This window comes from Symsagittifera roscoffensis, chromosome 1, assembly GCF_963678635.1.
Source record: "Symsagittifera roscoffensis chromosome 1, txSymRosc1.1, whole genome shotgun sequence".
In the NCBI taxonomy this organism is placed as follows: Eukaryota; Metazoa; Xenacoelomorpha; order Acoela; family Convolutidae; genus Symsagittifera; species Symsagittifera roscoffensis.
In genome coordinates this window covers 55,966,360-55,989,711 of record NC_087062.1, presented here as the reverse complement: position 1 = coordinate 55,989,711, position 23,352 = coordinate 55,966,360, and the positions used below count along the sequence as shown (strand labels likewise).

The 23,352-nt window shown below is 36.7% G+C and overlaps 2 protein-coding genes across 2 annotated transcripts in view; one reads left to right on the top strand and one right to left on the bottom strand.

Annotated features, from left to right (window-relative positions):
- The window catches only part of LOC134845976 (AFG3-like protein spg-7), a 268,817-nt gene extending 255,767 nt beyond the window's left edge, over positions 1-13,050 (top strand). Inside the window, exons 2-15 of the mRNA XM_063863130.1 lie at positions 4,404-4,478; positions 4,576-4,684; positions 5,156-5,299; positions 5,773-5,828; positions 5,903-5,986; positions 6,713-6,924; positions 7,413-7,595; positions 7,841-7,943; positions 9,218-9,355; positions 9,651-9,940; positions 10,588-10,796; positions 11,107-11,222; positions 11,436-11,636; positions 12,442-13,050. Coding sequence (XP_063719200.1) covers positions 4,413-4,478; positions 4,576-4,684; positions 5,156-5,299; positions 5,773-5,828; positions 5,903-5,986; positions 6,713-6,924; positions 7,413-7,595; positions 7,841-7,943; positions 9,218-9,355; positions 9,651-9,940; positions 10,588-10,796; positions 11,107-11,222; positions 11,436-11,636; positions 12,442-12,876 — 2,346 coding nt within the window. The 5' untranslated portion in view covers positions 4,404-4,412 and the 3' untranslated portion in view covers positions 12,877-13,050. The remainder of the gene's footprint in view (positions 1-4,403; positions 4,479-4,575; positions 4,685-5,155; positions 5,300-5,772; positions 5,829-5,902; positions 5,987-6,712; positions 6,925-7,412; positions 7,596-7,840; positions 7,944-9,217; positions 9,356-9,650; positions 9,941-10,587; positions 10,797-11,106; positions 11,223-11,435; positions 11,637-12,441) is intronic.
- Positions 1-23,352, bottom strand: part of LOC134845987 (protein fem-1 homolog C-like) — a 390,705-nt gene that overhangs the window by 341,647 nt on the left and 25,706 nt on the right. The gene's annotated exons all lie outside the window — the stretch shown is intronic.

Here is a 23,352-nt window from a genome sequence, read left to right as displayed (position 1 = left end):
TTCAAGTTTATCTCCAAAAAAGATTGGGAAATATAGAAATGTATTGGTTTAAGATAATTGTTTTGTTTAGTCAACATTCCGTTCTGAGAATCTTCTATCAGAGTAATTGCTTTGTATTGCACTGTCGTGAAAATAGATACAGGTCTAAGCTATTACTTAGTTTTTTTCATGGCCGAATTTGTTTACACGCTTACATTCAATCAAGCCGAGCATGTGTTAATCTTAGGACCAAATAAAGTCCCAAGTTGTGATTGCCAACGATTAAAGAACTATTTTTATGAGAGTAAGTTCCATTTGGATAAATAGCTCTATTTTAACTTTTAAAGGCTTTTTACCCTTGCGATAAGCAAGGGTTTGCAATCGGGTACTAGACTTTTTTCCCGTGAATAATTTAGGAACAGAAATATCAATTGTGGAATGATTAATTTCAGACATGCTCAATTGAGATTCTGACATGCTTCTGGGATTAAAATTGAGGAATTTTTTTTTTCAATTTTTTTATTCTTCAATTTATTTACGAGGAAAAGTGTTTTCAAATCTATCTAAGTTACTATTTGTGTCGCAGAACTAAGCTTTCGTTCAGATCCTCTGAACGAACAAAAAACGACGCAGTTTGAAAAAAAAAAAACTGTTTTTTTGCCTTCGGAGATATCTGTGCCACTTGCACAGAAACCTATCCTTGTTGATATATTTTCACGTCGCTTGGCTTGTATGTTTGTATGTGAAATGAAATTGATTGATTTCTTCAAGTTCATCTCCAAAAAAGATTGGGAAATATAGAAATGTATTGGTTTAAGATAATTGTTTTGTTTAGTCAACATTCCGTTCTGAGAATCTTCTATCAGAGTAATTGCTTTGTATTGCACTGTCGTGAAAATAGATACCGGTCTAAGCTATTACTTAGTTTTTTTTCATGGCCGAAATTGTTTACACGCTTACATTCAATCAAGCCGAGCATGTGTTAATCTTAGGACCAAAAAAAGTCCTAAGTTGTGATTGCCAACGATTAAAGAAATATTTTTATGAGAGAAAGTTCCATTTGGATAAATAGCTCTATTTTAACTTTTAAAGGCTTTTTACCCTTGCGATAAGCAAGGGTTTTGCAATCGGGTACTAGACTTTTTCCCCCGTGAATAATTTAGGAAGAGAAAAGTCAATTGTGGAATGATTAATTTCAGACATGCTCAATTGAGATTCTGACATGCTTCTGGGATTAAAATTGAGGAATTTTTTTATTTTTTTTTATTCTTCAATTTACTTACGAGGAAAACTGTTTTCAAATCTATCTAAGTTACTATTTGTGTCGCAGAACTAAGCTTTCGTTCAGATCCTCTGAACGAACAAAAAACGACGCAGTTTGAAAAAAAAACAACTGTTTTTTTTTGCCTTCGGAGATATCTGTGCCACTTGCACAGAAACCTATCCTTGTTGATATATATTTTCACGTCGCTTGGCTTGTATGTTTGTATTTGAAATGAAATTGATTGATTTCTTCAAGTTTATCTCCAAAAATGATTGGGAAATATAGAAATGTATTGGTTTAAGATAATTGTTTTGTTTAGTCAACATTCCGTTCTGAGAATCTTCTATCAGAGTAATTGCTTTGTATTGCACTGTCGTGAAAATAGATACCGGTCTAAGCTATTACTTAGTTTTTTTTTCATGGCCGAATTTGTTTACACGCTTACATTCAATCAAGCCGAGCATGTGTTAATCTTAGGACCAAAAAAAGTCCTAAGTTGTGATTCCCAACGATTAAAGAACTATTTTTATGAGAGTAAGTTCCATTTGGATAAATAGCTCTATTTTAACTTTTAAAGGCTTTTTACCCTTGCGATAAGCAAGGGTTTTGCAATCGGGTACTAGACTTTTTTCCCCGTGAATAATTTAGGAACAAATGTCAATTGTGGAATGATTAATTTCAGACATGCTCAATTTCTTGAAGTTTCAAATAAAACTGCTTTCATATAGGTAATGAATTGGTGTAGTCCGTTTCCCGTGTTTTTTTTTCAAATAATTTTCTTGAAAAAATGTTTCAAGAAATTTTTTTCGGATTTCTGGTTTTCGGCCTAGTTTTCGACTGTTCGATTCCCGCTTTTTTAATATAACTATTTTCACGTTGTTTTTTTTCTGCTTTTTTGTTAAGCATGGTTTTTATTTTGATTTTGAAATTGGTGTTGAAAATTTATTAATTGTCATTTTATCAAGTCTGATTTTTATTAATTTCTATTATTTCTAATAAACAGTTTGGTTTGTTTTATGGCATAATTACCTTTGTGATAAGCAAGGGTATTGCAATCAGGCTCTAGGCTTTTTTTCCGTGAGCAATTGCGCACCTCAGAACTCATTACACTACTGGTAGTACCTTGTTTCTTCAAATTTTGTAGTGTCTTTTGCACACTTCGCTTGGTGTTTGTGAATACGCCTGGGACGGCAAAGGTTCGAATCTGACCTTTATCTGACCAAACGATAAAGGAATCTTTATCTGACCAAACGATAAAGGTTCCGGTTCAATAAAAGTTTGGCCTATTATTTGTCTGCTTATATTTTGTCGGCTTAGTTGCCACATCTAAGAATTGTTTATTTTAGCTGTGAAAAATTTTCACTACAGTTTTTTTTTAGCATTTCATATTTAAATTTGGCCGAATTGGTTGTGATTTTACCAGCTCGATTTGTTAAAATTTCACCTTTTTTCATTTTTTTTCGTCTATTTATCGGCCTAATAAATTTCGGCTGAAATCATATAGTGGCCTCTTATTGCGTCGCTTGTCCGAAAAAAGTTTTCTTGCGCGTGTGTGTGCTCAGGGAAAAAGGACGTAACATTTTTTTTATGTTTAGATTTTTTTCGACTTTTTTACGGCATGAAGGGTTTCTGCTCAGATTTTTTTGGCTTTGTTACCGCTAACTAGTTATAAATTCAATTCCATTTGGCGTAGAGGTAAAACAACTGCTTGAGGTAGCAAAGATTTGCGGTTCGAATCCGGCCGGGCCCTTTTTTTGCAAACTAGAGGCTAATTTAGCTAATGTTGGCTAATTTAGCTTATTGTCCGTCTTCTTAAATCCACTGAAAGGGTTTTTTGAAAAGTTGGCTTCTGTATAGCATTGCCAAAGCACGTTTTAGAGATTGTAATGGTGCAGGTAATTTTGTTCCCGATATTTTGGGCTGTTGTTGCATTTTTTTTTGTCAAAAAACCTTTTTTTTGCATTTTCCGTTTGATTTTCATAGTCATTCGTATTTGTATCACAAGTGGTGCGAAGCTCAGTTTCGCCTCTGTGTGAACTTGCGTTGCGTTTTTTTCGAAGGCCAGAATTCCTGTTCGACAAAATCACTTGCTTTTTTTAATGAACCTCTCAGTTCCTTCCCACTTGGCCTAGAGTTAACGCCGTTGCTTTTGTACGCTTCGGTCAGGGGTTCGACTCTCGGTCGGACCTTCTTTGTTCCAGTATTTATGCAATTGAAAAATTAAATTTTAGTAAAAATTGAGTTGTTGGACTTCCATTATTCTGCTTAAGTTTTGTCGGCTTAGTTGCCTCATCTCACATCTTGTTTTTCCTGTAAGCATTTTTCATTGCAAGTGAAAGTGTTGTTCTTTGTAGGCTCAGGGAGGAGAACTTGGAAACTTATAATTTTATTTCGGGGCAACAGGTTCCTGCTCAAAGATTGTCGGCATAGTATCACATCACTGATTTTTTTTTGTGCTGTAGGCAACTTCCAATGTAGTTGAAAATGCAAGTGTTGTTCATTCTGGTCTCAGTGTTGTTCAAACAGTAAAGATTTTTTATGAAATCATATTTTTTCTGCTCAACTTGTCGTCGATGATTCCTCTTCCCAAGTTTTGTTCCGTTGCTAATTTAGTACTAACATTTATGCCTTGTGAGCCTTGAATGGACTTCTGTCGAGAAATACGAAAATTTAATTTTTGGTTGAATTAGATTTCCGTTTTTTCGACTTTCTATGTTTGTGTTTAATCGCCAGTGGTGCTTCGCGTCTGTGTTAAAGCTTGTGGCAATAGTGGCGAATTTTTTTCTACTGCTCTACGTGTAGACCTGCTGGGATTTGGTGAAAATACTAAGGGTAACCATTATGTTTTCAGTTCAATATACGGCAGTTTTTTTGCTAAGTGTGTTGGTATTCATTTTTGCTTTTCATGTACCGTTTAGAGCAATTAGCAAAGATTTGCGAGGGTGTAATCTCCTCCGTCTCTGTATAAAAACTGTCAAAACGAAAAAAAAATAATAATTCAGACGAATTTTGTGTACAAAATCCAAAATCTATCGGTTTTTAATCTCTTGTTCAGATTTGGCTGATAATGAAAATTTCAAAATGCAATTCAGTACCGTTAGAGAGTATGTTTTGTCGATATTTCTGTTTCCTGTCAAGTTTTTTTGTTGTTGATTTTTTCAGGGTTGTAATGCAAGTTCTCTGTGGTAGGACATTGGCTGTTAGATCTTATGAGCTGTCTTCGATTTTTATTCGGGTTAGTTTCTGTCGTTGAACTGTTAATACGCATTAATACCAGTCAGAGCAGCTCAATGATTCGAAGATAGTACCAGTTATGTCTTGTTTTTGTTCAGCCGCAGTGGAAATACCGAGCATGTAGGGGAAGCTCTTCTCTCATGAGGTCTCTGGCCATTTCTTCACATCGCTACTTGTCTGCTCAGCCTGATAAGAAACCAGATAAAAGTAAGGCCGCTGCCTGTTTTGAACAGCGTATTTCAGTAGCAGATTTAGACCCAATTTGGTCAAAAAAGGCCTTAAGAGTGATTTGAGAGAGCCCAGGAAATCAATTTGGTCGACCTAAAAATCAGCACGCACCCTAGAAAAATTCCTAGATCGGCGCCTTGCTTACTTTGAATTTAAAAAATGAACTAAAATGTTCTTCTTTATTATCGGTGTGAATTCGAACTTTTTTTAGATCGAGAAAATCAATTTTAGAGCTCTCCCAACTCATCAAATATTAATTGCATGCAAATTTTGAAGATGAATTGTTTATAGTCCGAATAAAATGATTTTCACGCTCTTCCACAACACAAAAAGAATTTGCATGCTTTAATTTCTTTTGGTTTATTTGGTTAAAAATAGATAGCTATAGATAAAATAATGTTATCTATTGCAAAGTTTTTTTTATTTTTGTAAACCTAAAACCTGTTTTAGAGAGCGAAAAGAAAGAAAAGGACAAGGAGTTTGAAGAGTTCATGGATCAGACGTTCAAAAAGTTAGGTGACTTTATAAAGGATAAGATGGAGAATGAGAAGGGAGGAGACAAGAACAAGAAACAGTCGAATAACGAGAAGAAAGGTGAGAATGATGGCTCAGTTTGATTCATAATGTATTTTGTCAATAGTATCTAGGCTTGGGGCTTATCAAAGCAAGAAGACATGAAAACAACAACACATGCTTGCAAAGATATTTCAAAATCATTATCTGACTGGTTTCAAAACAGCTACAGATGACCGATATTCACAAAAGTATTATAAGATTGAGCGCAATTGTTTCGACTACGATGTGGGGGAAAGAACGTTGTCTTCGGTTACAGTTACTTTTAATTTTACCGCAAAATTGGGTACACCAAATAAATCTCAATTTTCCTTAGCAATTTTCCTTTTTTTTAGATCGAGATATGGAATGAATTAATTTTTATGTTCCAGGCGTAACGACCTCTCACTTCTATGTTTTTTAATCTGCGCTGTTGCTTCATTGGGTTTTGATTTAGAAAAAGTTATCTAGATGTTTCAAGTTACTACATGCCTGTGTTGTTTCATGATCTGAAGGTGGTGACGAAAATTCAAGCTGGTCTACAGCATTGTTTGCGTTGAGTGCAGTTGTGGTATGTGTGCTTCTTATTAGGATCAATTCAGTCAAATCATATCAGTATATGAAATTTTATTCCATTCATTTTAGGCCTTGTATTTGATGGCCCGATCAGCTAACTCGAAGGGTGAAATGACCTGGACCGAGTTTACAATGGCCCTAAAACAAGGAAGGGTTAGTTTTACTGACTTTTTTGGAAACCAGAATGTTGGTCAATAAACCATTGTTAAAGAACAGATATTTTTACCATATCACACTTCTAAGCTATGTGGTAAGATGTTTCAAGGTTTGATTAGTATCATTATGTCTGTAATGCAGTATGTCTACTAGAATAATTTTTCAAGTGTTAATGAACGTAGTGACGACAGCAATATGGATAGTGTCGTTTTTTTTTAGTAAAAAGTCTTCAAATTTGTGCAAACCAAATTTTATGTTTCGCTTTTTGACTTTTGGTTTGTTTTTAAGTTCAATTCGAATTGACTTGCTAAAAGGAAGGCAAGTTAAGCTCTCTAATTACAGAAGCAACAAATGGCGCGAACAAAAGTGAAGAACTTGTAGTTTCAAAAGTGGATTTCAAAGGAAAAAAGTTGATTTATATCCAATTTTCTAAATGGGGTTATTGATACCGGGGACAATTTTCAGATTTTTCTGGCTTTCTGAAAAAAATTCAGAGCTTTAAGGCCATATATACTTTCTTCGAAATTGAAAAGTTGTAGTTGCCTGAAAAAACAAGTCGTCATTTTTCGGTTTCCTTGCGTTTATTGGGACGCTTTTCCAACTACCTGTTGGCTATGTTTAGGTTTCTCAAACCCAACTGATTCTTAGTCATTGGGCGTGGAGTTCAATTTTTGGACTATTATAGGCGGGCGAGCTTAGTGTGAATAATTGTTTTGTATGTAGATTGCTAAAATTGATATAATCAACAGAAGCTACGCAGTTGTGTACATGGACTCTGATAGCGAGTTCTCCAGCGGGACGCGTCAGTGGATAAACATAGGCAGTCCAGACATGTTCGAAATGCGGGTGTCTCAGACGGCGAAGGACTTAGGTCTGGACCAGATGCACACCCCACCAATTCAATACAAGACGGACATTTTGAGCTCCATTTTTAAGTAAGAGCGAGTGCACCTTACCTTGTTATATATTGTGTCCCTGTGTGTGGTGGTTATTAAGTTGCAAGCGAACTAAAAGTAGATTTCATAAGTGCAACACTGGCAATGTTTCATTGGTTTTTTATGATTTTTAGAACACCAGAAGAATCTGAAAATTGTCTTCGGTATCAATAACCTGCATTTTATGTCTAGATGTTCTTTTTGTCGTTGATTGGAATCGGAGAGGGTTAGGAGTTTACAGATAATTAAAATGAAAATTTTATATGCTGATTTCGACGAAAAGTAAGCCGAAAATGGCAAATGAAGGCTTGCCGCGCTGAACTTACATTATTAAGGGAAGCTTGGTTTGATTCAAACATAATCTGATTTTTTCTCTGTTCCGAATTAATGAACGTTCCGGAGAAAATTAAGTGTTGCTGATTTGTTTCTCTTATTGAAGCTGAGATTGTGTTGATGCTTTTATTAAAATGAGACATATTTTCGTGAAGAACGCTCCTGGAGTTTGGATTCAGCATTGGGTCGTTGCTTCTGGCATTCTACCTGCTGAATCGGTTCATGACGGGTCGCATTGGCAAGAGTGGAGGAGGAATGGGTGGAATGGGAAGTATATTCAACCCTGCTGGACAGGGACACTCGAAAGTAGTTACTGAGAATACAGGAGTCAAGTTCGCGTGAGTAGAGCTGGAAACTCATGGTTCCAAATATTAACTATGGCTGTGGCTTTTTAAATTGAAGATAACTAGCTGTTTTAAAATAAATTTTTCACAAGATGTATTTTATAAAAGTAGTTTAGCAACGATTATTTGTGGATCCGGCTCTAAATTTTGATCCAGTTAAAATTCGCTTCTCATTTTTTCGCTTCTGGCTGTTTTTTGGTGAAATAGTTAATGTGAGTTGCGGTTGATTTTATCTGCAGAGATGTGGCTGGATGTGAGGAAGCTAAGATTGAAATCATGGAGTTCGTCAACTTTCTCAAGAATCCCCAACAGTACACTGCTCTGGGTGCCAAAATACCCAAAGTAAGACTCCCTGCCTCCCACAATATGATAAAAGCATTGTATGCGTTGCCAAGTTCAGCTAACTTGAATCGAAAGAGGCCACTAAGTTAGAACAGTATATGACTTGAATTTGACGTTTAGTTGGATAACAAAAACACTACAGATGTTATCGACTCCTAAAAATAATTAATAATTTAATTTCCAAAAATATGCAAACAAAAACTTGGGAGAAAAGGCGTAAAGTGTCGAGTGACTCAAGAGCAAAGATCAGAAAGAGAAGAAAAATCAATTATGCACGCTTCACTCAGCTAATCATTTAAAAATATTTATGTTACCACATAGAAATGCTGTTCTAAGTCCGAATAAGCATAGCCGGTTGCTGTGCAAGTAGCACAGAATGTTCCAACCATATTCATCAAAAAATAGAAACATTTTTTATTTTTCTTCGAATTAGTGTAGTTTTCAGTTGGTGGCGTGATTCGAGAACTACACAATTGCATAGAAATATAGTGTAATAGGATTGTTCGACAACATTTGTCCTCAAAAGATTTTTAAAAAAATAATAAAAAAATGAAAAAAAAAATTGAAAAATTTTTCTAATTTTTTGCACAATAATTTCAAGTTAGTTTTCGAGTAACTCGATCGAGTAACGCTCGTTATATAAAAATTCACTCTTTGAGGAAAAAAAAATTAATTTAAAGATGAAATCTTTAAATTGAGTTTTTTATCGTAAAAGAGTAAATTAGAAAAAAATTTAGAATTTTTTTTCATTTTTTTAAATCTTTTGAAGACAAATGTTGTCGATATATCCTATTTCACTAATTTTCTATGCAAATGTGTAGTTCTCGAATCACCCACCAACTAAAAATGCACTTATTCGAATAAAAATAGAAAAATACTTTGTTTCTTTTTTTGATGAGTATTTTTGATGTTACTCGCTCGAACTTAATCTAAATCTCAAAAATTTCAAACCAGTTTTTCTCAACACTGAGATTTTAAAATATTGTTTTAGTTACAACTGAAAGAGCTTCAATATGATATATGACTCGACCATTTCCGATGTTTATTTGTGGTGCCTGATTTTACGTGGAAAATAAAAAAAGAAAACACTAAAATACACCCGAATACAAAGTTCCTCCGCATATTCAATGGTCGGAACAATGAAAATGATAGGAAAATAGGGGAAAAGCACAGACATTAAGAATTTTGAAGCCTATTTTATAGCCCTAAAATCATATTTAGCCTTCATTCATACTATATGAGCAAGCAAAATACGTTCCATCTAATTATTCTAGGGCGCAATGTTGACTGGGCCGCCTGGAACTGGAAAAACGTTGCTGGCGAAAGCAACTGCAGGAGAGGCAGGAGTCCCATTCATTTCAGCTAACGGATCTGAATTTCTTGAAGTCTTTGTAGGAGTCGGCCCACAGAGGGTTCGTTATGGAACATCTTTTGAAAAATAGTCTTTATGGAAAACGTTTTCGTGAATGTTAATGAATTTTTGGATGCAGATTTTGATTGTAAGAAATATTTGGCTGAGTAGAGAACTGATCAATTTGCATTGTGCTGTCACAGGTTTTTGAAAGCAATGACATAACAAAAGCGCAGACGTTAAATTCTCAATTAATAAATAGAAACACTGATTTGTCAAAAACATAAGGCAAGAGACGGCAAAAACGGCTGATTTGAACAATGAGGCTCAACGAGTTATTCAACGTTTTTCTTAAGGTGCGTGAGTTGTTCAAAACAGCTCGGGAAAAAGCGCCAGTGATTCTGTTTATCGATGAAATTGACGCCATCGGTAGAAAGAGATCGGGAGGTATGATGGGAGGCAACAGCGAGCGGGAGAACACTTTGAACCAGCTGCTGGTGGAGATGGACGGATTCAATACATCGGCTGACTTGCCAGTGATAGTATTTGCAGCTACTAACAGGGGAGATGTACTGGACCAGGCACTGTTGCGACCAGGCAGGTTCGACAGAAAGATCGAAGTAGGGCTGCCGGACATCAAAGGAAGGTGAAATAGAGCTCTTGTGAATCAAATAAGTTGATCAGATAATTACGAAAGCTATTTTTATTATTTAACAGAGGAACAACTGCAAAGCTATTTTTGCACAATATTGATAGTAGAGTCGGTGGAATCCCTCATAGGCGAAGGGCAGACTGGGCGAAATCAAAAATCAGCCAATCAGATTTCAGTATTCTAAAATTTGGAAAGAAAGCGAGAAAATCTTGAAGGAAGTTAAACATTTCTGTGGGGACTTAATATTATATAGGCCGAATAAAAAATAAAAAACGGCAGAAATATGCAAAGCCTTCAAATTGTCATTGACCGCCGGCGAATTGGAACAAGTTTTATTTTTTTTCAAGGGTTTTGTTAGAAAAGAAGCAAAATATTGCTTCATTTAATTCCTTTTAGTTGAACAGCAATTGATTCATTTTAATAATCAACTTTCGATTGTTTTTGTTTTTAGTCTTTCGCCCATGAGTTTTTCGCCCATTCGGTCCTTCGCCCATGAGAATAGACCCCATGTGCATGAATTTTTCGTCAGGGGCTCGATTCATATATAATTTAGGGACCCCCCAGTTTTGCGTTGCTGCATAGGGAAGCTAATTTAGAATGCTTCCGTTAATTCGCATAGAAATTGGACTTTTTTTGCTTAGAGCATCAATCTGTAAAGTACATCTGAAGCCTTTGACAATGGAACTTGACAAAGCTGAATTTGCGAAGAAGCTCTCGGCACTGTTGCCGGGCTTCTCAGGGGCGGACATTGCGAACGTGTGCAACGAGAGCGCTCTCATAGCCGCGAGGGAGGGGTCCAATCACATCAACGAGAAACACTTCGACTCCGCCATTGGCCGGGTGGTGGGAGGTTAGTCAAGAATAGTAGTAGGATATGACACTGAAAAGTTGGATATGACAAACCGTGCGAAGAAATAGCGTGACTGAACGATGAGAGTAACTGATGATGGAACAATTTATTAATATTGAAAGAAGCATTTTTTAAGATCTAACCTACCTATGAAAATCCACTTGTGATCACGTTAAATTTATCAGATTTTTTTCATAAAATTTGCTTTGACAAAATCTTCTGCGTTAATAGCCGCAAATTTTGGGAAACAGCTTTTGTCGAAGGTAAGAGAAAAAATGATGACCATGGAAACTGTATATTATTGATTTAGGACTGGAGAAGCGTTCTCGGGTGCTGCAGGAACATGAGCGAAAAACAGTGGCGTACCACGAGGCAGGCCACGTTATTGCAGGATGGTTTTTCGAACACGCAGAACCAACTTTGAAGGTGAGAATTAAGATTATTTTTTATTTACTCAAGATCAGTGAGATCCTGAAAGCAGGAATTGAGCTTACTGCAGTAGGGTTCGGTATAACTGCGTTTCGTCTATAGCAGGAGAGACACAGGTTGAAGTTTAAGCCTGAAGGTCTCCGAGCTAAAAATGGTACCGAATTTTTTCATTCATCGCGAAATTTGTCCAAGTCGTTATTATTTTTGTAGGTGTCGATTGTGCCGAGAGGGAGGGCCCTTGGCTACGCCCAGCTGACACCCAAGGAGCTCTATCTGTACTCGACTGAGCAAATCTTCCACCGCATGTGTCAGCTGTTCGGCGGTAGAGTGGCTGAGGAAGTGTTTTTCGGACGCATTACCAGTGGCGCCCAAGATGACCTACAGAAGATCACCAATATGGCATACTCTCAGGTTAGTTCCAGATCTGGAAATGAAACAAGTCAAAATGACTGGGGCCACAAAATTGTTTGAAACACTGAAACGTAAGAAAAATTTAGAGATAGATAAAAGTAGTATGCCCTGAAGGAATAATTTTCTCGAAGGGGGTTTGGATTTTGAGAAGCTGGCGATTATCTGAATTGATATTAAACTCACGAACCACTGACAAGATCGTAATTTGCCAAGACAACTGAATTGATATTACAAACTTACGAACCACTGACAAGATCGTAATTTGCCAAGACAACTGAATTGATATTACAAACTCACGAACCACTGACAAGATCGTAATTTGCCAAGACAACTGAATTGATATTACAAACTCACGAACCACTGACAAGATCGTAATTTGCAAAGTTTATCAGCACCGCAGACGAACTTTTGAAGAATGCTGTTGAGAACAGAAATATTTCGAAGGTTTTGACTGAAAGAATTACTATAAATTGATGCCTCAGAAAAACTTAGTTGATCGGTCAAAAACGGATGAAAATACAATATTCCAACCAATCCCTGACGGAAGGGGTGTTCACAATTCCTCTTTAAGACGCTGCTGCTGTATGATGAGCTCCGAAATTATTATCGGGCTGCGGGTTTTGAATTCTACACGGAGTTATTTTTCGTTGCCTGCTATTTTAATCTTTCGATTTGCAATTTTCGATGTCTTGTGATAAAAGCTGTCAATGGTATGAATGCTTGTTCAGCAAAGAAAACAATTTTCAACATTCCTAAATTTAAAATATTGCTGGTCGATTAAAATTCTCAAGGGTGACTCTTTAAGGTTGTGATGTGGGGAATGGACGAACAGGTGGGTCCGGTGTCCTTTGACATGCGGCAGACCCAGGAGAATTTCGGCCAGAAACCTTACAGTGACGAGACTGCCCGACTTATCGACGAACGAGTACGCAAAATAGTGCGAGAGGCACACAGTGCAACGACCGAAATGCTTCAGCAACACAAAGAAAAGCTAGCTGCGCTGGCGGAAAAACTAATGCTCAAGGAAATCCTGTCAAAAGAGGAGATTGCGGATATTATTGGTCCGAGACCGTACGATACAAAGAATACTTATGATGAATTAGTGGAAGGCACTGGAGGAACAGAAGAGAATACAGAATTACCGGAAGGTCTGAAAAATTGGAATAAGTCTTCCGAAGAGTCCTCATCAGACAGCGAAACTACCAGTGAAGAGAATAGCAATCAGAAGAAAGACGTCTAGTGTTGAAAAAATATTCACATTCAATGCTGATGTTGAATATTACGTTTTTTCGTTTGCTAAACTGAATAGCGTTTAGAACTCGATTATTTTCTCCTTAAGTATTAGTAGTATCTTAATTGAAATCTGTGCAATGCGACTTTATAGTTCATTCTAATTGAATTATTTTGCACCGAATTTTCGGATATTAAATGTTAAGATTATAGATGGAGTCGCGTCATGAAAGAGACCGAATGTTAGAAAACAAATAGCGATAAGCGGATGTGTGTCGTCTAGCATAAAAGTTGAATCTGATAACTCAAATATTGTCAAAATAAGAATTTAGGCGGTGATCAGAACTGCAAGTTTCAATTTGAACGGATCATTATCACTGGAATTGAATTTCAGAGAAAAAAGCTATAAAATTATGCTAGTTGATATGTTTTTATCTTTTCGAACTTTTAAGCTAGTCGAGATTTTTTGCTAAACGAGCTGTCACCGCAATTATTTCAAAGTAAGAAATGAACCCAGGTGACTGACATTAAAATGCCAGACATTGCCAGATCGAAAACGCATTCAAAAAACGTTGCTAAGATTCCGATTTAAGAAAAAGGAAAAACAAAGCAAAACATTTTTTTTAAAGATGCACGGATTGTGATGAAAAACTTTGCTTTAACGTTATAACTCATTTTCTGCTATTTTCACTTCCGTTTAGTGCATTCGATCCTTCTATCTTGAGAAATCCGACCTTAAGGTCAGATAGCTTCAGGATGTACATTGAATCGATAGTTTTTATTGCTGATATAGTGCTGATTTGAATTATCCGAACAAAACTTCAAACTTTAAATTTGTTTTTCTCCAGTTGGGTTAAAATTCTACGCAAGTTTTGTTCTGATTAGACAAAAAGTGAAGAACAAAAATTGCTTAGAATTTCAGCAAAATCATTATGGTGCAATTATTTCTGCAAAATTCGCAACCATAATTTTAACCCAAAATGGGGCAGTTTTGATTTTTTCTAGTTCATTACGCTTGCGATTAACAAGCATCATCAAATGGGAATACAGACTTTTTTGGGCTAACAACTAGTTACACCGAAGACTTTAGTCAAGGTGTTATGGTATCGTGTAACGGGTTTTTTTTTTTAATGTTGTCTGTTGTCAAGTGTCGACAAATAACGTCCACAGTTATCAATTATCATGTGGGCGTGACTATATCGCGCTATGTCACGTGATTGCGTATGTTTGTTTCTTTATTTGTTCATCTTTATTTATTTAATTATCTGTTCTTCTATTTATTTAATTATGTTTAGTTTGCTTATATTTATTTATAATTTATGTATGTACATATTTATTTTTGTTTATTTTTATCACGTGTTTTGTTTATTTTTTTAATTATTCTTTCTTTCATTTAGTTTTGCTTTTATTATTTCTGCGTGTGTATTTATTTAATTTATTTATTTTCATTTATTTATATTATGGGTCTGTTTGTTTGGTTATTTGTTCATATATATTTTTTCATGTCTATTTAATTATTTGTACATTTCACTTTTGCTTTTATTTATTTATATATTTATTTATTTATGTATTCATTTATGTATTTATTTATTTATTTATTTATGTATTGATTTATTTTTTTATTGCTTATTTATTTATCAGGTGTGTTTTGTTTATTTGTTGATATTTATTTCTATATTTATTTAATTATTCTTTCTTTCATTTAGTTTTGCTTTTATTATTTCTGCGTGTGTATTTATTTAATTTATTTATTTTCATTTATTTATATTATGGGTCTGTTTGTTTGGTTATTTGTTCATATATTTTTTTTCATGTCTATTTAATTATTTGTATATTTCAGTTTTGCGTTTATTTATTTATTTATTGATTTATTTTTTTATTGTTTATTTATTTATCAGGTGTGTTTTGTTTATTCGTTGATATTTATTGCTATATTTATTTAATTATTTTCTTTCATTTAGTTTTGCTTTTATTTATTATTCATGTATGTATTTATTTATTCATTTATTTATTTATGTTTATTTATTTTTGGTTTGTTCGTTCATTTGTTGGTTTGTTCGTTCATTTATTTATTTATTTAGTTAGCGTCTTTGTTGTTTGATTGTGAAATTTGATGTTTTACTTCTTAGCTATGTAGTTAAAAGCAAAAAATGATTTTCAATTTATTGTTCTGTTTAGGAAATTTCAGAAAGATCTGTATATCACCAATTAGCGTACAACGATTTACAGGGAACGCTGCCAACGAGATTTGTCCACTTGCTTTTGGGTTGCAGCTACATCAAAAATGATTTTAAATTATTTATTTTAAAGATTTATCTATAGTTATATCTGTCCGGTAATTAATTTTCAAATTAGCTTTTGTATTTCTCAAAAAAGAATTTGTTGGAGCGTGGACTCAATAACGTAAAGCAAAATGTTAAATTTTATGTTACTTCTATTTTCAGTCATGTAATGGAGCCATTTCGACCCACGGGCATTGCAAATGATGACAACAGTTGCTATCTCAATTCTGTTCTTCAGCTTTTGTTGTCAAGCGCTTGCATCAGAGATCGGCTCAGTAGACTTACTGAATTTGACCATGGTGGCGTGTTAATTTCAACTGTGAAAGAGATATTTTGTCAAATGCTGTCCACAGAAAACTTTTTCATCAATGCGTCTACTTCCAAAGTTAAAATTCTCCAGCATCTTGATTTGAATTACAGCTTCTCATATACCTATGGACATCAGCACGATGCTTCCGAGGTACTACTGTCAATTATCAATGCATTTAAATCTGAGGGCCAATGGAATTTCTTTGAAATATCGTATTCAGATAATTTCACGTGTTGTCTGTGTAATGTGTCATGGAGAAGACCTGAAACTACTTCTGCGTTAGTTTTAAGTCCTCCACGCAATGGTCAACTTCTGCAGGAGCTTGTGGTCAATCACTTCGCCAACCAAGCCGTTAATGTAACATGTCCAAACTCCACGTGTATCTCAGAAAGGGCAATAACAACTAAAGAACCAACCCATATTGCAAATACTGTTATTTTGCTGATTGCGCGTTACATGTTTGTCGCTGGCAATCGCGTTTACTCTAGAGCAGAAGTCACAATTGGTGAAACAATCGAAATTGGTGGATGTGATTACGGAGTAAAGGCTGCTGTTATTCACACGGGGTCTTTTGAATACGGTCATTACTTTACTGTCATAAAAACCGCTCATGAGTACCTTTGCGTTAACGATTGCACCATATCGCACCACCATGTCCCTGATTGGGGTTGTACTTATGTTATTCTTTGTGAAAAGAAAGATATGTATCCAACACCCGCTGCCAATATTATGCTGCTGGACAATTTATCAAATAACACTTGTGGTAATGTTAAGAAATTAACAAAGTCAAAGATGGATCGGAAAGTGTACCAGGCAGAATGGGCACGAACGAAGCGCGAGAAGGCGAAGACAATAAACCACACAAATAGTTTGTCGCAAAATTCAGTTCCCAGTCACGTGGATCTAACACCAGTCTCCATTGAGTTTGGCGGCCACAATTTTTGATAAAAAGAACTCAAAAAGAGAATACAATCGGCAGCGTTTGGAACGTTTGCGTAAGAGTCCATATTTTGTGGAGCAAGAGCGCGTATCACAGCGAACAGATTCCATTGGTCAAGTGCGAACTGACCGCAAGCAAGAATATAATCGACAGCGATTGAGCAAATTACGAGTTTTGCCAAATTTCAAAGAACACCAACACTTGTCAAGAAGTAACGAACAATATAAGATTCTAAAGACAAATGTTGTTAAACAACATTTCCGAAATAACCCCCAGTACGAAGCTATAAATCGATTGAGAAGTCAACAAAGAATGAAGATTCCTAACGTTCTTGCTAAAAACAAAGAGATGGCTTCCAAACGTGCCAAATCAGCAGGAGTGAAAAAGCGAATTGTCAGTCGCAGAAAAATAAAACCTAGGCAAAAACTTCCGCCGAGTATTAAACAACTAGTGAGAAGGTGGAACAGAAAAATTTTAGACAGTTGCCTCCAATTTGTTTGCACATGTTGTTCTCAGCAAAAGTACAGAGACCAAGTAACACCAGTTACGAACAAGACTGGTTTATTTCAACGTTGTTGTACTGATTACATGTCTGTTGATAACATAGAATGGATATGTGTGTCATGCTCTCGTCAAATTAGAAAAGGCCTAGTTCCAGAAATGGCTGTTCTTAATGGTTTTAAATATGCAAGTATTCCGTTACAGTTCTCTGTCACCAGACTCGAAGAGTTACTTTGTTCTGCGCGTATTCCTTTCATGAAAATATTCTCAAGGCCCAGAGGGGGACAGTATGCTTCGAAGGGTGCTGTTGTTAATGTCCCCAGTAACATTGACCATACCCTCAAAATATTACCACGCCCTGCTAATGACAACTGTTTGCTTTCCGTTGACTTGAAGAGACGCACAACTGATAAAACTACTTACCTCAGTCGATATATTCGCCCTAAGCTTGTTCACGAATTTGCTGAATGGCTGTGTTTGCAGCCATTGTACGTTTCAGAAGGCATTATCTATGACTCATCGATAACCATGCAATTGGAGTTACCACCTAACATTGAAATGGAATCTGATGAATCTGACGAAAGTAGCGAGGACGGTGAAATAGCAGGCTCCTTTGACACCTTGCTCAACTCGCGGCCTCTTATGGACATCAGTCTAAAAACTGTAACTGCTCCAACATCGGGTGAGACTCCATTGTCAATATTCACTGATGAATTTGGCTAGGAATATGCGTATCCAACCCTTTTTGCTGGCCAAGCGCGTGCTCGCAATACAGAGCGTATCCGAAGTGTTTCATACAAGAATATTTGTAAAGCAGAAATGCAAAACGTCAACAGAAAGTTTGCCCGTCATTCTGACAACCTCTTTTTCAAGACGAAAAAATGCGTCATCAAACGAGTCTTTAGTAATGCGCAAGTCGCTGTCCGCAAAAGACATGGCCAAAATTTGCGAGCTTCTGATGTTAAAGGCCATTCACTGCGTAATCTGTTCGACACAGACAAAGCATATGCATTTCTTGCGATTGAACGTTTCAGTCCACCGTACTTTGCCAAAATGGAAAAGAATTTTATGGCTCTCATTCGACAAAATGGCCCGCCGTCTCTGTTTATGACTTTCTCAATGGCGGAAGCCCATTGGACAGATCTTTTGAAAATTCTCTGGATTTCAGCAAATCCAGGGAAGCCATGCCCCACTGGTGAACAATTGTTGCAAATGGGATATAAAGAAAAGGCAGACTTAATTAGGTCTGATGCCATAAACATTGCCCGGCACTACCCCAAGCGAATGGGCTAGCTTCAGAAAGACATTCTTATGTCCGCTGCTAGTCCTGTTGGGCAAGTTGTCGATTACAAGTCAAGATGTGAAACTCAACAACGAGGTTCGCTTCACGAACATGGATTATATTACGTCAAAAATACACCTAAGCTTGATATTGATGACGATTTGCACGTCATTAACTTCGTGAATCGCGCAATATCTTGTTCCATTACTTTACCCGATATCGAAAAGGTTGTTCTGACGAAAGAAGACAGAGCACTACCTCAAAAACTACAATTGCACAAACACGACCGTCGTTTTTGCAAGACCAACGGACTGCAGTGTAAAAACAAGTTCCTGTTCCCCCCATGCCTTACACAGTAGTTCTTCGTCCTCTGACTTCAAATGTTGCGAAACATAAAAATGAATTTCGTAAAATTATAGAATTCATAAACAAGTTACCACGAGGAATCAATTGCGTTATGACGTTTTCAACTTTTATTGAAACCCTGAAAATGTCCGTAGATGAGTATTTATTGGCAATTAGATCTTCAATCAAAGAAACAACTGTTTTTATCCAGAGGAAGCCATCTGAAGTCCGTGTTAACAACTACAATCCAGTTTTGTTGTATCTATGGCGCGCTAACATGGACATTCAGTATGTGACAAATGCCTATGCAGTAATTAAATACATTTGCTCTTACATAGCCAAATCACAAAAGGGTATGAGCGAGACTTTACGAAAAGTACAAGATAAATTCCGTGGTCACGATTTTCTCCGACAACTGCGAGAAATTGCGGGTGAATTTGTTAGAAACGAGGAAATATGCGCACAAGAAGCTGCTTTGCTTCTTTTAGAGCTACCAATTACAAGGTCATCACGTTCCTTTCAGTTTATAAATACCAGCGAACCCGAGAAACGCGTTCATATGTTAAAACCTCTCAATGTAATTTCCGAAATGGACGACAATTCGGAAGATGTTTTAGCACAAAATCACATTACTAGATACACTTCCAGGCCAGCGTCCCTTGAACAAGTTTGTCTAGCTGATTGGGTTTCACAAATCCGACTGGTTCGCAAAAACTCAAATAGTTCTTCTTCTGAGTCTTCTTCTTCTGAGTGCACTTTGGATATAAATAGTGAGAACATCTACAAATTGCCAAACGGTCAACTTGTTCAACGGATAAAGAATCCAGGATCTTATCGCATAATAAGATATGTCAAATACAGCATAGAAACTGATCGCGAAAATCACTTCCGCGAACTGTTGATGTTATTTCAACCTTATCGGAACGAATGTGATCTGAAGGGCGGATGTGTTACATTTGAAGAAAGGGTCAACCAAATCACAGCAGCTATAGATGAGAAACGAAAAATTTATGAATATTGGCGCAGTGTTATAGAATCTGTTGAAATTCCAGAAGAAGATGATATGAATCCTTTTCCTTTTTTTGCCGAAGTTAATCAACATGATGCCACAGGTGGCGACGAGCAGGAAACGGTTGTGGACAGAGGTGAAGCATTATTGCAAAAAATTTGAATCTATATAAAGCTATATTTTTGCGATAATATGTATTTTAACATTAGGTATGTTGTGCCTGCAGTTATTGTTTGTGGTTTAAGTGTTGGAAAAAATGAGAGCAATAATGTTTTATCCCTAGATATCACTAACATTGACGATTTGCCTGCAAATTCTGCCGACGACCATAATGCAGTTCCATTTCTATTACCTGACAGTGATTATTTTAATCTAGTTTCCCGCTTGAACCAAGAACAACGGCAGTTCTTCTATACAATGATTCGAAAATTCAAAGTACCTGATCAAAGCGACAACGAAATACCCTTTCTGTCTGGTGGTGCTGGTACTGGGAAGACACATTTAACTAAAGCCATTGTTCAATGTGCTCTCAGGTGCTTTCGTCGTCCCGATTTAGACCCTTCAGATATAACTGTGCTCGTCATGGCGTCATATGGAATTGCTGCCACTCATTTAGATGGTCAAACTATCCATCACGCTCTTGGATTGAAAATAGGAAATTCACCCGATAAAATTCTTGCCATTTCACCAGAGCGATTGCACTTTTATCAAAACAAGTATCGTGAACTCAAATTCGTTGTCATTGATAAGATTTCAGTAGTTGGTGCCACTTTGCTGTATTGCATTGACATGCGATTGCGAGAAATAACTGGACGTGATGTTGCTATGGGTGGTATACCAACGCTTCTTGTTGGTGATTTGTTTCAGTTAGCACCAATTATGGACAACTATCCGTTTGAAGTTCCGAGACCACATTCTGTGCCATACAGTGCCTTTGCAGGAATATTGTGGGATTTTGTACGTCTATTTGAATTAAAGAAAATTATGAGACAAGCAAATGACCAACTTTTTGCTGAAAAACTCAACAGATTGCGAGAAGGGAAACAAACTCCACAGGACATTGCTGCTTTAAATAACAGAGTATTCTCAAAACATATCTTGTCAGACAGTGGCGTTTTGCGAATATGCCGACGAAACAAAGAAGTGCGAGACCATAATGACATTATTCCGAATAATTTTGCGGGTGAACGATATTTGGCAAATGCTCTTGATTCCGTTTCCGGAGAATTTTCATCTTGCACGTTGTCGGACACAATTTTATCAAAAGTTGTCAATCTTGACCCAAAAGACACCGGTCAACTGCATAAAGAGTTGAATCTTTGCATTGGACTACGATACATGCTTACCATCAACATTTCAACATCTGATAAGCTGTGCAATGGGAAAACAGGTGTTCTTCGCAAAGTAGTTTCCCGGAACAATTTGCCGTCAATGATATGGCTGGAATTTGAAGATTCGAACGTTGGTCATTATCAAAGAGCCCTTTTTTCAAATTATTTCACAGACGATATTTCATTATTATGGACCCCTCTTGTTATGGTTACTCGGGTGTTCAGTATGGGCAAAAACCAGTCACTTCGTATTGCAAGGAAACAGTTTCCGATTGTATTTGCTGGCGCGATTACAATTCACAAGTCGCAAGGTAACTTGTATTCTTGTAACTCGAAATATTGTTTGCGAAAGTCCTTTCCTTTTTGTTTGCTTTTGTTTCTAGGAGATGGCTATCAAATTGTCGAATGTGATTTCCGATCTGGGCGATCAGTGAATGCATTGCATTATGTAGGGATTGGTCGCGTGTTTGCCGAAGACAATCTTTATATTGTCGATAGTCTGTACGAACATCAAATTTCAGTGTGTCAGAAGGTAACTGTAACCAGTACGATAAGCTTAATGTACTATATGTAAATGTGTTTTTGAAGCTTTCTTTGTTGTTTAGGTAACAACAGAGATGGAACGCTTGCGTTGCACAAAAGTGTTGGAACTCCCTTTTGAGCTGCATCTTGCGGACGAGTACAATGCCTCCGTGTACTATCAAAACATTCAAAGCTTGAGGTCAAATTTTGCAGTTTTTGCGACAGACGAAAGTTTATACCGATGTCATTTTATTTTCCTTGTGGAAACTTGGCTGAATAGCAGAGATTCTTCAGATTCGTTTAACATTCAAGGATTTAACATGGATCGTGATGACTTTGAATACAACGTTTCGTCGAGCAGACAACACACTGGTATTGTTTGCTACATCAAGAGTGACATTTATGCTGAATGTGATGTTCACTTTTTGATGTATCAAAATGTTCAATTCTGCATCGTTCGTCGTCACCTCTCTGTATTGATATGCGTGCACAGACGTCGCTCTGCGACTACTGACTCTCAACTGCGAACTGCCTTGCGATATTGTCTGGATATGTACACTTGCAACGAGGTTGCCACTGTTATGTTTGGAGATTTTAATGAGAATGTGTTGATGCAGTGTAGTCTTCCACGGTTTTTGCTTGATGGATGGTCACTGCGCTCACTAATCGCGCAACCAACTACAAACGATAATACATGTTTAGATCATGTTTATTCCAACCTGTTGGAGACAAATGTATGCGTATACGAAAGCATTGTTAGTTTTCATAAACCTATTTTTATTTTCTTTCACTATCCTTAATTGATTGTTGATGTATCTGATGTCTAGCTTTCTATTAAGAAGCTGTGGAGTCTGTCGATTAGTGTGTTTCCCTCGGAATGTTTTATTTTTTTTGCGTTTAAGAAACTTGTTGATAAAATGGATGGGCCAACTACACCCAAGCGTGCCAGATTAGACAATGCAAGTTCAGCAGCACAATCGCCCGCGAGTCCATCGAATTCGCCGACATGTGGTTTCTTACATGCAGTGAAAGGGTTGCGAGAAAAGGGAGCAAACTCCTTCTTTGAATTTCACATACAAACAGAAAATGACGTTCTGCGAGGTCTGTGTTTTGACAAATCAAAACACAGCGTATTTATGAAATACTCATCCGAGAAGACACCCGTTTCAATAAGCGCGGCACCAAAATCGGATAAACGGGATCCAGGCCAAATGGTACTGATGGTTGGCAGTTATACCAAAGTCAGTGGAACGTCGTCTGTACAGCATTTATGGCAAAAATTTGAAAATCCCAATTTTGTGCGTGCAGTATTCTTCTTACACATATATATCCTTTATTGAGGTGGGAATATATATTTATGTTTAGCCCATTGTTTAGATCACTGATTTTTCAAATATGGATGCACTTGTCGACAGGGAAGTTGCTTTTGACTGCGTAATTATGAGCAGAAAAGTAGAGCATCTCCCTAATCACGAGTTGAATGAATTGCAAGTTGCCACCAAGACTGGTGAAAGGGTGACTGTCAATGTCTGGGACCCTATACATGACATCCACACGCCGTCAACCATTGTCACAGTAGACGGTCGCGTGAAACTGTTCAACGAAGAACCTGTCGTTAACGTGAGTTCTTGCTAAATCGACTTTTTATATATTTTGCATATGTTTTCTGATATTCAATTCAGGCTCTTTCGATTGTCCCAACAATGGACTCCAATGGCGAATTCGAAAAGGTGAAAGAAACACTTGCCGATGATGCGGTCTCTTGTGTTACCGAAGTTGTCCAAGTTGTGTCGTGGGGCATTCAACAATCGAACCACGACACCTGCTCCTCGTGCAACATCAAAAATGTTGAAGTCATTGAACTTAGCAAGGTGTGTAATTCAGACAATGCTTTTGTATTGCATTGAAAACTATTGCATCGTTGTTGAATAAAAACTGAAATCATTTTCGGTTGCAGGGAAAAG